The sequence below is a fragment of the Fusarium venenatum genome (genome assembly GCF_020744135.1).
Source record: "Fusarium venenatum strain MPI-CAGE-CH-0201 chromosome Unknown EDB82scaffold_3, whole genome shotgun sequence".
In the NCBI taxonomy this organism is placed as follows: Eukaryota; Fungi; Ascomycota; class Sordariomycetes; order Hypocreales; family Nectriaceae; genus Fusarium; species Fusarium venenatum.
Window position 1 is genome coordinate 5595119 of NW_027072131.1, and position 14883 is coordinate 5610001.

The 14883-nt window shown below is 49.4% G+C and overlaps 5 protein-coding genes across 5 annotated transcripts; 2 read left to right on the top strand and 3 right to left on the bottom strand.

The window, feature by feature from the left end:
- Positions 1-1658: 1658 nt before the first annotated feature.
- On the bottom strand, positions 1659-2316 carry EDB82DRAFT_260046 (uncharacterized protein). Its single transcript, XM_065607333.1, has one exon. The coding sequence runs from the start codon at positions 2220-2222 to the stop codon at positions 1884-1886; it is 339 nt and encodes a 112-aa protein (XP_065464131.1). The 5' UTR covers positions 2223-2316; the 3' UTR covers positions 1659-1883.
- Positions 2317-4436: 2120 nt separating this feature from the next.
- Positions 4437-4869, top strand: EDB82DRAFT_527636 (uncharacterized protein; the record flags this gene model as incomplete). The annotated part of the gene is made up of 3 exons (XM_065609176.1): positions 4437-4518; positions 4587-4686; positions 4749-4869. The coding sequence occupies 3 exons, from the start codon at positions 4437-4439 to the stop codon at positions 4867-4869; spliced, it is 303 nt and encodes a 100-aa protein (XP_065464132.1).
- A 2885-nt stretch (positions 4870-7754) lies between these two features.
- Positions 7755-10952, bottom strand: EDB82DRAFT_260067 (Lon protease C-terminal proteolytic domain-containing protein). Its single transcript, XM_025728304.2, has 4 exons — positions 10391-10952; positions 8269-10334; positions 8034-8203; positions 7755-7927 (listed from the first exon to the last, which is right to left on the bottom strand). Exons 1-4 carry the CDS (start codon positions 10857-10859, stop codon positions 7840-7842), a joined length of 2793 nt encoding a protein of 930 aa, XP_025582685.1. The 5' UTR covers positions 10860-10952; the 3' UTR covers positions 7755-7839.
- A 576-nt stretch (positions 10953-11528) lies between these two features.
- On the top strand, positions 11529-12777 carry EDB82DRAFT_260239 (uncharacterized protein). The gene is made up of 3 exons (XM_025728305.2): positions 11529-11720; positions 11783-11892; positions 11945-12777. Exons 1-3 carry the CDS (start codon positions 11717-11719, stop codon positions 12662-12664), a joined length of 834 nt encoding a protein of 277 aa, XP_025582686.2. The 5' UTR covers positions 11529-11716; the 3' UTR covers positions 12665-12777.
- Positions 12778-13129: 352 nt separating this feature from the next.
- On the bottom strand, positions 13130-14038 carry EDB82DRAFT_527639 (uncharacterized protein; the record flags this gene model as incomplete). The annotated part of the gene is made up of 3 exons (XM_065609177.1): positions 13130-13345; positions 13407-13659; positions 13710-14038. The coding sequence occupies 3 exons, from the start codon at positions 14036-14038 to the stop codon at positions 13130-13132; spliced, it is 798 nt and encodes a 265-aa protein (XP_065464133.1).
- Between the last annotated feature and the right edge of the window lie 845 nt (positions 14039-14883).

Below are 14883 nucleotides of genomic sequence, written 5' to 3' on the forward strand. Positions count from 1 at the left end.
TTATGTTCATCTGGACATCTTGAGGAAGCAGGACCTGCATTGTCTTGTCTGATATCTCACTCTCTGTGAGTCAGATATAATCAAGCACCATGCTGACGTAACTCGTACGAGGGTAACTTTGGGTATACTCTCTATATTTACATCATTCCTCGGTGGCTGCATCGTCTTGAAGACTATCTCGGAGAAATTCAACCTTGAAGGAAGTTATATTTGATGACCTGTCACTTTGCCGTGGTTGCAGTAGACGAGTCTGACCTGGGTCTAGCCGCGACCGTTAGATCTACTAAAGGTACGGTATGTTGGTTGTATCCCCGAGCCACCGTTCGGTTATTGGGACATATCAGTCAGAAAGGAAGAAATCAATAATAAGACCAGGGCAATGCGGGAACAAAACAACAACGCCAATCCTATCAGTACTTACTCCCTCATACCAACCTGCATGCGATTGTTGGCAGACACTACGTCGGTCGACGTCTTTCGATGCAACCTTTGGCGTATTCTGTGCAGGGACCAGAGCAAAGCTGAAAGAGTGTGGATCAGTGGACCGTGGTCAAATTGCTACATGAGTACTTAATATTACTCAGGACGATTCTGCGACAGCTCTTGGTCATTTTGGGCAAAGAGCTCGCGTGATCTACAGATCTTAAATCGCCTGGGATGTCAGGGTTGGCGACTGCCATATTCTTCACTCGCTTAGTCTTTTCCCCCTCATCTTGTCTTCCTTTCCTAGCCCTGCTTCCTCCGACTAATAGCACGAAACAACCCCCACTATCGTCACCGCTGTCGTAGTATGTGGCTTGGCCTTCTGCCAGCTCTGCCATTCACCTGTTGGACATGCAGAGAACGGTGATCCTGAAGAGGCGCATGGCTATAGCAATTGGTGACCTGTTCTGGTATCTCTTACAGGCGTGCCATGTGGTCTAGAGCATATTATCGGACTACAGGTAAGACATAGGTAGTTTACGGTAGATCCGGGACTTTTCTGATGGTCTGAGTACTAGGCTAGTTACCAGACTTCAGACACCCCTGGAAACAACTTTCACTAAACCATGAACCGTGTGTGAAAAGAGATTGCTTGTTCTTGTCTGTCAGAGTCTTCAAGATTCATCTTAACCAATTAGCGCTCAAGCCACTTCTTGGTCGAGAACTGTTGATTTGGTGAACAGACAGATCATCACCAAACCCTTCAGCCGCCAAATCATCAAACTTGACCTGAGACATTTGACATGTGGTTGGGGATGACGACAGGTGCCAAACAAGTGTGGCTTACAGCTTCCACGACAGGGATATCATTTTCTGTAGTCGCGCCGACAGAACAAAACCCCTGCTTGAGTGCCAGAAAACCTCCCGTGTCGGGCCCGACATGAATGGAATGTTTCCATCAGCCTTTTTGCACACCATATCAGTATCCAGTCTCGCCGTCGGTAGACTCATGTCGAGGTTCACTTCGCTTAATGTTCTCAAGTAAGGCCCATGATTATTTGGATAAAGGAGGCTGATGAACCATACTCTTAAAGTTTGCAAGGGCGAGTCAGGCACGTACCGCCGCTCTTGAGAAGGAACTCGTTGCCGGTTTTCCCTTGATGTCTCAGCAGTTTTCGACAACGTGTACAATAGTTGGCCGAAACACACAGGAAGGCTTCGAAATTCCAGACCATGTTGATATTCCCTTTTTTTCTCTTCTTCTTTTTCCACCTCTTTTCTTTTTCTATTCTGATGACATGACCACGCTGTTGTTGACACACCAAACTGCCAAGACGGGTGGGCTCAAGGCTTCGGGTTTGTTCCTGAAAGAAATCTCCGGAAAGGTTAAGGTATTCGTATTAGAGAAATGTGGTGCTCCCGACTGGATGGTTCGCTATGGATATGGGCGCCAGACTCTGCTAAACTAGCGACGCGGCTGTCGGGCAACTGTACTTGTGACGTTGGTGTGCAGGCGGGTTGCAGGCTTTCTGACTCAGTTTGGTTGCAACTGAAAGAGCGGTGATTGGGTAAGAAAGAAATGCAGTGAGGTAAAAGGAAACTTTTGCCTCGAATCCACGCTCTCGGTGTTGCCAACGATGTACCGCACCGCACCGCATCGCACCGTACCGTATCCCTGTGGTTGCACCACGGACGGTGCCTACAGATAGATGCTGGCTGAGGCTGTCATATCTGACTGGCGATGCCGCCCGTGCGACATCTGAGACGGGGCAACAAGACAGACTAGCCAGCCAGTACATTATTTACCCTCATGACTGCATTAGAGATGCCAAGACTCGACATATGTACATACTTGTATAGAAGCAAGTTCTGTTATATTCTTCGGGGGTTTCATGACGCGGGCGTTGTCGGACATGGTAGGCGAGTGTGGCACACTTGTCTTAGACACCCGCTAAGAAATGCTCCTATCGTGGCAAAAGCATCAAGGTCTAGAGCCTCCGAAAAGGCGGTTCAGCTGCGATTGATGTAGATTTTGCCAAGCCATGTCTAAGGAACTGACAAGGAAGCACTAGGCTGGTAAATCTATTACTGTACTGTACCGTACGTAGCAGACGTACGCCGCAGGGCTTAACGACAAGGGTCAGAGACAGAGACAATTGTCCTGTCCTGTTCTGTCCTGTCTCGGTGTGACAGCGTGCACATCGAAAGAGGTGTCGGATGCGAGATAGATACATACTCATATTGAGGGAGCACAGCATAACCCCTCTCCTTGGTGATCAAGTCTGGTACAGATGTAAATTGCAGACATAGCCACTACCTCTCAAATCCAGTTATAGTGGACAGCTCCGCCTAAAAACATATGTACATGGATAGGTAGAGGTACCTAGGTATTATGGAAATAGTATCAATAGTAACAGGAATGAACAAGGGTTAAATGGCCAATACTACATCCTACCCAAGATAGCAGAAACCCTAGTTAGATAATGGACCATTATGGAAAGAGTGGCCCAATCCAAGCCGTTTCAAGGCAGGTATGTACTACCTATGGCAGACATTACCGGATCTCCCAAGTTCCTGCCTGGGTTTCTCCTACCTTATTACAATATTGGCAGCTGGGCCGAAGAGACGAGTGAATACGAGGCAGGTGCGGGTCCAGTACCCTCTTACACAGGTCATAGTTGCCTACTGTCATTCGTGCTGGTCTTTACTACTTCCCAGTCAACAAGAATATCATCCATTGTCCATACCTATCCTTTACAGGTTCCTCAGCCCAGGAGATGGAAACCTACATAGAGTCAAAATACGTTCAAGACGTCTATGTCAACTGGCTGCCCTATTTCCTAGACAGGCAACGTCTGATCGGATCGGCACTGCCAAAAAGGTACCTTAACGGCTCATCAAGACCTGACAGATGATGAACCCACTCGATCACACGGGGAAAATAAACGGAGGTGCATCCCGCACCTCGCTGCAGCAACAAGGAGCTCTGACCGGAAAGCCAAGTTCCCTTGATACCCATGCTCATTCAACACGATATGATTCTTTCAAGAATCAGACTCATGCTCAAGAAGCCTCTGCTACTGACAAAAATAACCGCAGCAGGGTTTTCATCCTAGCATTGCAGATCATGCATATATGGGATAGTATTTATCTATCGTACAATACAGCATCAGGACTGTTGATACAAACCAGAACGCCCCCAAAATCAAAATAAGTAGTGTCGCTGTCGTCATTACTCGGGATAACGTTATCCTAGCGAATTGCCCGATTTGCCAAAGACCACACCCAATTACCATCTAGGCCATACGTATGTACTATACGATTTTGCTTGGGGGTGGCTCTCAGCCAAAAGACATACTGGACGCTCCCCCTGTTGGCTTTTTGTGACTCTGCTAGGATTTGGCAGGCAGGTTCATTCCCTGCAGCGATATGCGCCGCTTAGGAAGCTCATAACCACTTCGGGTAGGGGACGGGCACATGGCAATGGACCCCTTTCCGTCTCATTGTGCAAGGCCAACCCTGCTGTCAGCAGCCCCCATTATCCATGTATTGCTTATGTACAATCTCAAAAGAAACAAACCTGGCTGGGACTCTCCAGCCGTCGAATCCTCTTCTGCGCTGGCTGTGAAATATCGAACACCCACCTCAGTTAGGGGCCTGTACTATCAAAAGTCTATGTTCAACTCCCTCCCTTGCCATACTGTACAATAACGGTTTGGAGGCCTCGGGTAGCAGCGCCATCGCGGCGATTCTGCCATGGTGTTGCCTACCTACCTATCGTACGAGCCCAAAGGTCGCGACCACAGTCTGTTTTGCGAAAGGATCCAAGACAATGCAGCCCAAACGGCGTTGTTATGGCGCTCCTAGTACGCATCTTTCCATTGGGTCCTCTAAACCCCGCAAACCGGCTGTAATGTCACGATAGTTGATGGGTCAAACCCAATTTAGACACATGATGTCTTTTCTAGTTATCCCACGTTTCGGCACGTTTTCCTCTGAGTCCAGATTCGAAGATGCCCGGCAGCTTGGAGATGGGGGTGGGGTCCCTTCCTCCCTGGCACAACCCTTCGACAGTTTGGGCAGAACCGAAAAACGGTGAGAGAGGACTATGTGATCATCTTGATTGGGGCATCATTTTCATCTCATCAACCCCTGTTGACCAGGAACAACCGGCAAGCGTCTCGAGAGACCAGCATCAGGAATGGAGGATGACTGGCAGTTTCAAATAGTGCCATGTCTTGCTGTTCTGAAGCTTCCACGTCTGTGAGCCAGCGACAGTTATCCATGCTGAAAATAAGTGTTCAAACTGACATTTACTGGCACAGAATGTTCAGCCCTTTGTCAAGCTCAACTATGGCGGCTGTTGCCGCAGTCTGGGTTCCAGTAGGCGCAGCGCTAGTAAATTTCCGCGCCTGGATTGTTCCCTCAGGATATGATCTGACATGATAGACTCGAAGCTGTCTAGCTGTCTAAGTTCTAGGGACCAGGGACCAGGGACCAGGCTTCTAATTTAGCCAAGACCGACTCTACCAGTAGTGAGTTCCTCTAGTTGCCAATACTATACGTCACCTGGCAGGCATTGCACCAAAGTCTCGGCAATATAATGAGTTGAGTTAGTTGGAAGCATTCTCGCACTATGTTGTGGCCAGCTTAACAGCTTCGCATATGGGGATAAGGTACAACAACAACAACAACAGCCATTGCGGCCCGGTTAGGATTAAGCTACCAACGAGAGCATGTTACAAATTTCGCGGAGTGTCGTTTTCTCTAGGTTTTAGGATGGACACGGTCTCTAGTTTAGCCTTGACTTCGTCTCTGGGGAAATTGATCTGACAAATACTTTCCTCGCCGGCATGGTAACCGCACCTGTGACCGAGTACAAACTCCATGTTTACTTGATACAGATCTGCCATGAAACTGTGCAGCAAAGACCACTCTAACAATAGCCCAACACGCAGTCATCATACATGTTTCCGAACAATTGGCACACATTCCTGCCAAACGTCTTCTCATTACTTAGACCTACTTGTCATTGTTTTTAGAAGCGCATGGCTAATGAAGAATGAGGAGTTGCTAAGGCATATACTGTACGACACGGGGCATCGATGACCACAGTCCCGGAGGCCTGGGACGCGGCAGTGTGCTTGCAGAATGCTAGTCTCCTCCCTGCAGGTAACTGCATGGCTGGTTCCTCATCCATTCATTTTGGTATGTGGTAGTGGTTAGCTATCACTTGGGGCCACTGACGAGATCAGGCAATGGGGCTAGAGGCGAGGTGGACAACATGTCTTTGAGACCATTTTGGTGGTTAGGCCTATATAGCTGAGAGTGGCATCATCTGGGCGTCTCGATTCATCAAGAATGTCTCGCAAACTTAGGCATGGGTATAGTTCCTTGGACTTGCTCTCGCGTGTGAATGCGTCAAAATGGCTTATTTTCTCAAGAAGCATTATTGATAATTGGTATACAGCCCATGTGTTATAGGCAACCTAAGGGCCTGGACCACTAGGTACAGCTTATGTGCCTACTAGTTTCACATCACACGAACCGTTGCCGATTATGCTCGGGCGAAGTACCCTGAGGCTCAAGGAGGCACGATTCCAAAAGCTGAAAAGCACTTGGTTAGTTCCCTGTGGGCCTGTCTTGCAGCCATGTTTGTTTCAGATTTATTGTTCATTGTGGCCTGATATTGGTAGTCAGAAGCAAATTTACGAGGGCTGGGTATGAATGTCGTCTCGGTGAGTTGGTCATAGTGCAGATGGGTCTACGCCCGCCATGAATTGTCTTAGCGACATAAGAAAAAGCAAAGGGGCACTTTTACTATTGACCGAGTCTGAGCTTTCGAGAAGCCATTCAGCACGTACGCGAGATGGGGTTTCGGTATTGGCCTGAAAAGCTGAGAGCTGAGAGATCGGCTCGTATACTTGAACCTGGCCCAGCAGGTCCTCAGTCCTTGCATGATCCATTGGTCTCGACTGTGACGGCCATCCCAGATTCCCTTCCTTGGTCGTCGATGAAACAGGTCTTACTACAACGGATCGCTAGATGCATCTCGTTGCTAGCTGTAAGCAACGTTGTCAATCCCGTTGCTCTAGGTCGATCTCTCTCCCTTTCATGGTCGATTCGTGAAATGTGGCGCAAACGCTTACTTCTTTGAGTGTCTCTCCCTCCCTGGAGTCACCGAGGGTCTGGGTCGACATACGTCAAACCCGTCATGATGAACCATGATCGGCCTACAGAAATGATTTGGCACCCGACACGCACGCGGGGGCGTTTTCTGCGGGTTACGTCGAACCTGGGGTTGAGATATGCTCACCCTATAGGTCTAATATCAAGTACTTGTGATCTTCAATGGCTGGTGTATGCCTCGCATTTCGGTTGCGGCAGTAAAAACGTCATACTCCGATTCATGGCGAGACGTTGCCTAGTAACTCTGTCTGACATGACGTCTTCATCTTAAAGAGCGAACAAGTTCCCAGTGTTGTTACAGCGACTCTGTCAACAGACGAGAACAACTCTTGGGTATGGAAAATGAGTTTAAGACCAAGCGGCCGCCACGCGACACCTCCCATTGTACCGCAGACTGTATAGCTGAAACAAGATAGAGAGCAACGAGATATCAAAGCTTAAATACTAAGGACGATGGAATCTATTGTGTTATACACATGGCATTACATCGGTATGGCACACCGAAAAAGGAAACAAAGCAAGACAGTAACTCCTAAATAACGACTCATCTCGCCAATCATCCGGTACCATGGCTGGATCAGTTGTGCACCGGAGATCCAGCTCGGGATCTGTCTGCCGGAGATGCTCCGATGTCTCGCATTCAAGACTCATTCCCAACAACTCCCGGAAGTAAGCACCAGAAGGATATGAGACATATCTCGAATCGAGTGACAGATCCGCATCCCTTGACCGATTGTACTCTAGCGTAACACAACAAAGTGAGACTCGCTTGGCTCGTTGCGGCGTTACCTTGAACGTACCAGTCTGGCACAGAATCTGATAGAAAAGATGGAATAAGATACATCACAACCCTGAGAAAGGCATGCAGCTTACAAGATGCCACAGTCGGGCTCACCCGGTTGTCTTGAATAGAAACAAGTATGTGCATGCGCAAGGGAGAGAATGGCTGAAGTTGGCGGGAAGGACAACGTGAGATTACGAGATAGGGGGTTTGTGGGACAAGCAGCCGTTTGGTGAACCGGATAGATGCGTCGCAAAGGGGGCTGGTTTGGGCCATATCTGTGAGATCAAGCCGGCCACTCTCACTGGTAGGGATAGAAATTTGTGACGCAGTTAAGCAAGTCGCCACGAGACGTTTCAGGGATGCAGAGCAGGCCAAGGCCCGTCGACAAGACAATCAACATGTGTGAAGCGATGGCATAGCCGACAAAAGTTCTGCTGGGTGCATTAGAGTCGACTCTCGATGCCCCGGTAGTTACTGTCCTCGGCCCAATGCGAGTCTGGCCAGACGAGACGGATAGCTTCCCAGATATGGCTATTCAAGACATATGTCAGTGGAACACAACTCTTGTCTTCGGGCATAACATGCGGCAGGGTTGAGTGTAGGACAAAAGTATCAATCAAGGAGAGAGATGGCTTACCTGACGTGAAGAATTTCGAGTCCATCCTTGACCTCTTGAGGGAGATCTTTAACATCCTTGCGGTTTTGGGCTGGAAGTAGCACAGTCTTGACGCCAGCTCGGAGGGCGCCGATGAGTTTCTCCTTGATACCTCCAACGGCTGTAACTCTGCCTCGGAGAGAAATCTCGCCCTGTCGCACGGATGATGGTCAGTATTCTGGATTGTCACGAGTTGACTGCTTGAATAACAACGTACCGTCATCGCCATTGTCGGTGGTACCGGCTTACCCGAGAAGAGAGATATGAGTGCGATAGCCTGACCGATACCACTACTGGGACCGTCTTTAGGAATAGCACCAGACGGGCAGTGAACGTGAATGCTGCGCTCTTTCATGATGTCCGAAGTAGGCTCTGGCGTCAAACCCAGCTCGAATGCGTGTGCCTTGACCCAAGTCAAGGCGACCTCGACACTCTCTTTGAGAACATCTCCCAATTTACCTGTGAGCTGAACTCGTCCATTACCAGGCATATCAGCGACCTCGATGAAGAGGATACTGCCATTGCCTCCAGAACTATAAGCTACCAGCCCTGTTACAATACCCGGGCGGCTAGTCTTTTCGGCAATCTCTTCTTCAAACTTTTCAATGCCCAGAATGTCCTCGATATCCTCTACACTCAGCTCGGGTCGGTAGTGCTCCATGTGCCCCGCATCCTTCGCCTCGGCGTATTCAACAGCTTTAGCACGACAGACTGAACCAATTTCTCGCTCCAAGTTGCGAACTCCGGATTCGCGGGTGTAGCAGTCGATGATTTTGGAAACGACCTCTTGATTGAAGGTAACCTGACTTTCGGCCAAGCCATTGACTCTGATCTGCTTGGGAACAAGGTGCTGCATCGCAATATGTCTTTTCTCCAGTGTCGTGTAGCCAGGGATGTAGATAGTCTCCATTCGATCCAAAAGAGGAGCGGGAATAGTGTCGAGGCTATTGGCAGTCGCGATAAAAAGAATTTTGGAGAGGTCAATCGGCATGCCCACATAGTGATCCTGGAAGTTGTAATTTTGCTCAGGGTCTAGGACCTCCAACATAGCCGCCGAAGGATCTCCGTGGATGCTTGCCTGGCCAATCTTGTCGATCTCATCGAGTAGGATGACAGGGTTGGCAACGCCAACCTTTCTTAGACCCTGAACGATGAGGCCTGGCATGGCCGCAACGTAGGTTCTTCGGTGACCTCTGATTTCAGCCTCATCTCGAACACCGCCGAGGGAAATACGATGAAACTTGCGACCAAGAGCCGTGGCGACTGACCTCGCAAGACTGGTCTTTCCCACACCAGGAGGGCCTGCCAAGAGCATGATGGGAGACTTGTCCACCATACGCTGAGACTTGAGGATTTCGAGCTTGGCCATTTCGGGCTTTGTGGCATCCCCACTTCCTGAGACAGCGGCCTCGTTTCCTTGCTCGTTGCCAGTAGACTGAACCGTCTCCTGCTCTGCTTTCTTAATTTTCTCTTCAACGTCATCGTTGATCGACTGTTTGAGCCTTAATACAGCCAGGTACTCGATAAGCCTCTTCTTGACGTTGTCTAATCCATAATGATCATCGTCGAGTTGTTTCCTCGCTCTGTGCAGAGTCTCGGGACCCAAACGATCGTCTGTGGTGGCTGTCCAAGGGATCTCCGCCAAAGTTTCTAACCAGTTACGGGTGACCTGATACTCCTGGTTCATGGGTTGCATCTTCTGCAGGCGTCTTAACTCGCGGTCCACGGTCTTGGTGGCTTCGGCGGGAAGCTTAGCGCTCGACAGCTTACGCTTAAGCTCGTCGAGCTCGTTGGCCTCCTGGTCGTCATTATGATCGTTACCACCGGGCATTTGCCCATTGGGTGGAACAAATGCCATGCCTGGGATCGGTGGAAGCGAGCCTGGCTTTCGATTCTGGTTCTCGTTCAATCGATCCAGTATTTGAATGGGCATGGTTGTGAAAGTAGTGATCTTGAAGTTGTTTTTGATGCCACCAACCTGGCGCTCCAGTAATTCAATAACCTTTGTAAGGCGCACCTTGACATCTAGAGCTGCAAGAACCTCAAGCTTCTCCTCATGTGTACTCTCGACCAGGTTAGCCATGAAATCGGCGAGAAGGCCGGCCTCTTGTAATTCCTTCCTCATGATGAGCATTTCGAGTCGTCTGGTGAGCACTGGCGAGAGAATCGGACCGTCGCGGGTTCGGGGAAGGAGTGAAGAAATCCTTAAGATGGTGACCAATTCGCGCGATCGGGTTTTCAAGAGAGCAAAAAGGTCTTGCGCCTGCTTGTCGGTAACATTGTCTGGATAAAACAGTCAATCACAAGCAATGAAGGGAGGGCTTGGTAAGGCGGCCTACTATCTTCATGGAAATATGTCACTTTGGCTTCGAAGTAAGGACGTTCACGTGTAAAGTTCTCGATGCGCACGCGAGTAGTGCCTTCAACGCGCAAGGCGAATTCACCGGTTCCTCTTCCATCAATGCCGATGATCTTTGCTGCGACGCCAAACGTAAAGAGATCATCCTTTTTGGCAGAGCCAGGAAGCACGTTCTCAATCGCGGCCGGGTCTATCTCTTCAGCATCGCCGATAAGTCGTTGACCGTTGCCACTGATGAGAGGAGATGAAATGGGAACACATGCGATGGGAATGCTGTCGATGCGCGTATCGGGACCTTTGGAAGCTGCTTGTTCGTATACGTGGGCGAGCAGGGCGGGGATATCGGGTCTGTTTGACGAGACTGGGATGCGCTGGACGAGGCCGGGGAGGAGAATGGTGCCTCGCGCGAGTGGTATCAGGGGAAGATTGGCCGTCTGCGGCTTTGCCATGATGCCACTGGTTCGCTACCTAAATAAAAGACGAATTATGGGTTCAAACAGAGAGAATTGACGCTACACAAAATGCAATGAAGCAAAGAAAAAAGGTATCAGAAGTTTGTGGATGGTATCAGAGATGATGAGAAGTTGTTGATGTCAGATACAAGTACGGTAGCCCACGGATACAGTGGCCGACGGGATGGTCCAAGACCTCATCCCAGGGTATGATTGGGAAAGAAACCTGGAGAAAGACGGGGGCCAACGCCGAAGCCGGGGTGCATCATTCTATCGTCCCACTTTTGGCCGAGGTATTAGCTACCAACTCAGCTCTTATCCGTCGATCACCTCACATATCAATGATGCCAACACATGTAAAAGAGTGGCGGAGAAGGTTCAGGAAACTGTAGAGGTTTCTCCTGTCTTCTATTCTGCCCATAACCTGATCTGGCTGGTGTCTAGACGTCGGCAGATGTATGATCAACTTCCATATTGAGGCACTCCAGACAACCAAACAACGGCAATTGATTTTGAGTGTCTGTTTAAGTTTGATCGCCGATTTCCCTATCTTGTATTGGATTCTGGCAGCTTTGACTACCTAATCAGTCAGTACGAGCTTGTATATGGCTGCTTGTTATTCTTGTCTCAGTTGATTGTCTATGAGAGGGAGAGGTAGCACTCACACATGCCTAGGTGGTACGGTACCAGTTCGATGACTAAGACAACTTGATGTGCCCCACACGGCGAAGGCGGGGCACGAAAGTGGAATCCATTAAACCCGAGTCGCGTTTGACGCGTCTCATTCTTTCCATCGTGAGCTTTACCTGCCTATCTGCCTTCCTAGTTCAACTCAACACCTCACAACCAAAATCATGTGTACGCATCTCCGAGTTGCCCACCCTCTGCTCCTTTCCTAATCGCTAACAATACTTCTTTAGCTGCTTACTCTGGATTCACAAAAACAAGTTACGGTGCCCAAGGGGGCGATGACTCTGGAGGTTTCTTCGCTGGTGGTTCACAGCAAGGCAGCCAAGGTGGCGGTGGAAAGGTATATCCATTCTCTTCCCACTCAGTATGAGCAGCGCTCTAACAACTACCAGTCATACCAGGATGAGTCCTTGCGCCCTGTCACCATTAAGCAGGTTCTCGACGCCGAAGAGGCCTATGCCGGCGCCGACTTCAAGATCGACGGCTCCCCTGTGACCCAAATCACATTCGTTGGACAAGTTCGCAGCATCCAGCCCCAGCCTACAAATATCACTCTCAAAATCGACGACGGTACCGGACAAATCGAGGTTAAGAAGTGGATTGATGTTGACAAGGCGGACGACTCTGAAGTCGGTTTCGAGCTCGACTCTCACGTTCGCATCTGGGGCCGCCTCAAGTCCTTCAACAACAAACGCCACGTTGGTGCCCATGTCATCAGGCCCGTCGCAGATTTCAACGAGGTCAACTACCACATGCTGGAGGCCACATATGTTCATCTTTACTTCACCAAAGGACCTCTCGGTGGTCAAGGTGGGGGTGCCAACGGAGATGATGGCATGTTTGTCGATGGTGGTTACAATGACAACGGTGGTGGCAACAACAACAACAACCAGTCACACACCAAGATCGCTGGCTGCGGTCCGCTAGCCAAGAAGATGTTTAATTTTATGAGCGACACACCGGGCGGCAACGAGGGTGTTCACGTCAATATCATCACCAGCTCGACTGGCATGTCAGTACGAGACGCTCTCACGGCCGCTGATGAATTGCTCGGCCAAGGTCTTATCTACACGACAGTTGATGATGAGACATGGGCAGTTTTGGAGTACTAGGTCAGGTGCTTGTACAGGGTGTTTTCGGAGAGCAAGGTCGATAAATGTGGGATGCAAACTACAAAAGCCAGGTGCAAGGTGTTCACGGTTATAGGAAGGTCCAGCTTATGAAGGAATGACAAATTTGCATGGGCTATTCCTCAATGAATGACTAGAGCTAGTCCATGCTGCTGAGACAGCAAGTACAGACAGCAACAGCGGTAGAGACTGTTTGTCACTGAATGTATGCAATACAATAATGAAGGCCAAAATCCAATCTACTTCACAATATCAACACACAATAGTGAATCCAAACGAATGGCCAGAGTCAAAAGACTCGAGATAGCATCAAACACACTCTCGCACGATCAAGACTCACATCACAGCGCATTTCCGATCTTGCTGCTCATAGGCAGTATATTCGGCCTCCTCGGTTTCGGCCTCTGATCCCGTGTCGACATTTGGCGAGATCAAAGGCTCGTCTCCCTAGAATTTGACCGCGCTGCTGACGGTAGTTACGACAATAGAGCCACAAGCAGGACGCGGAATCAGAGGTTCACGAACCATGATCCACATCTTGATGGGCTCGAAGCTGCCTTCGAAGACGACTTCACGTTTGACTTCGAAGCCGAACTTGGCGTAGTAGCCGTTGTTACGTTCAGCGCTAGACTCAAGGTACATAGGACGCTGCTCAGAATCAGCCTAGCTTCTGTTAGTAAACCGGTTGAGGTCGCAAAGGAAGACCAGTAACACAGCAACTTACCTTGGCAACCATGTCGCGAATCAACTTTCCGGCATAACCCCTTCCTTGGGCATTGGGCTTGGTGCCGATGTATACAAGATAATACGAGTCCTTATCCCGCTTGCCCATGACTTCCGATTTGGTCTGGTTGAGAACGGGCAGCATTTCATCGTAATATCGTCTTCGCCCCTCGGCTGACAGCTGGTAGTTTAATTTCCACATACCACTGCGAATACTAGTCCACCAGTCATCCATTTGTTGGCCTGGCGCAAGCCTATGCTCAAGTCAGCTTAATATCAGATAAAGGTTCATTGAACCACGCACCAAAGAGCTACGGCTTCGTAGTCCGAGCCAATAGTTGTCACGATGCCCTTGTAGCAGTGCGCTGCAACCATATAAGTCATGTAGTCAACGTGAAGTTTCCATTTCTGCTCATCAGAATAGTCGGCCATGTCGTCACCGTCAAGTAGATATTGGCTCATTGCATCAGTTGCGAAAGCCTGAGCCAGAGAACTACCGGCTGCCGCAGACTCGTTCACGTTAACCAGACGAACAGAGGTTTCCCACGAAGACGGTATGAGGGAGCGTCGCCGCCACCTGGCTATTGCCGCAGATCCATTGATACCATTACTACAATTCTTGTTGATCTCCATGATTGCGGTTTAACCAGTACTTGATTTATTCGCTGTACCTAGGGGGCCCCTCCCCTGGTAGAGAAAGGGGCGCCATGTCGTATTAAGCATAACAGGTTTGTGATTCAAGCACTCAGACTCACATTGTATATTTTGGCAATTGTCGCCCGTATGAACTCGTGATAATTGAGTTCTTGATACGGACGTGAACCTGGAAGGGTGTCTCAGACAATTAAGGCTGGTACGAACTTCAACCGACATCAAGGTAATACTTGAGCGGGCCAGGCTCGCGGTCACGGCTTAGTAAAAGAGGTTTGGTTCGAGCAAGATCCGTTGACAGACGTCAGCGTGTAGGATGTTCACGCAGATAACTGAGTTGTGTTAAGCGGGAGTGTTCAGGAAAGGCCTGGACTAGTCAACAACCTTCAACAGCGTGAGGTTGGTTATAGCAAGCAGCACGTATCAACAGCAATAGCAAGACCACAAGTTGGTTATTCTTCACAGCAATCTTCCTGATGAGAAGGCTTAGCAATATTTCGATTAAGTCTCTCAGTGGTCGGTCGCTGTTGTTTTGTCAAAATAGATGACTAGAGCAAAGATGGGTGTTTGCGGGATAGATGAGCGACTGAGCTGAGGGTCAGGGAACAAAGAAATGCTGAGAGATAGGGAACAGGGAGGGGATTAAGTAGGGCGGTTACTAGATAGACACGACGTGTGCACCACAGTTTGTAGCATAGATAATATTACATACAAAGCGCCTCGACCCGGCGACCTGGCGTATAATTGGTCGAATCGTTGCATGATAGCCATTATCGCGGGGCTGCGACTAGCTTCGGGGTCCATTCTGAGACAAGTAGCTTTGGAAC

What these genes read in the sequence shown, in the direction of transcription:
- EDB82DRAFT_260046 (XM_065607333.1), bottom strand. Translation starts at nt 2,222, where the DNA reads ATGTACTGGCTGGCTAGTCTGTCTTGTTGCCCCGTCTCAGATGTCGCA.
- EDB82DRAFT_260239 (XM_025728305.2), top strand. An exon ending in GCCAAGGTGGCGGTGGAAAG is followed by an intron (nt 11,893 to 11,944) that starts GTATATCCATTC and finishes AACAACTACCAG; the next exon opens with TCATACCAGGATGAGTCCTT.
- EDB82DRAFT_260067 (XM_025728304.2), bottom strand. Translation starts at nt 10,859, where the DNA reads ATGGCAAAGCCGCAGACGGCCAATCTTCCCCTGATACCACTCGCGCGA. An exon ending in GACATATTTCCATGAAGATA is followed by an intron (nt 10,335 to 10,390) that starts GTAGGCCGCCTT and finishes TGTTTTATCCAG; the next exon opens with ACAATGTTACCGACAAGCAG. An exon ending in CACCGACAATGGCGATGACG is followed by an intron (nt 8,204 to 8,268) that starts GTACGTTGTTAT and finishes TCCGTGCGACAG; the next exon opens with GGCGAGATTTCTCTCCGAGG.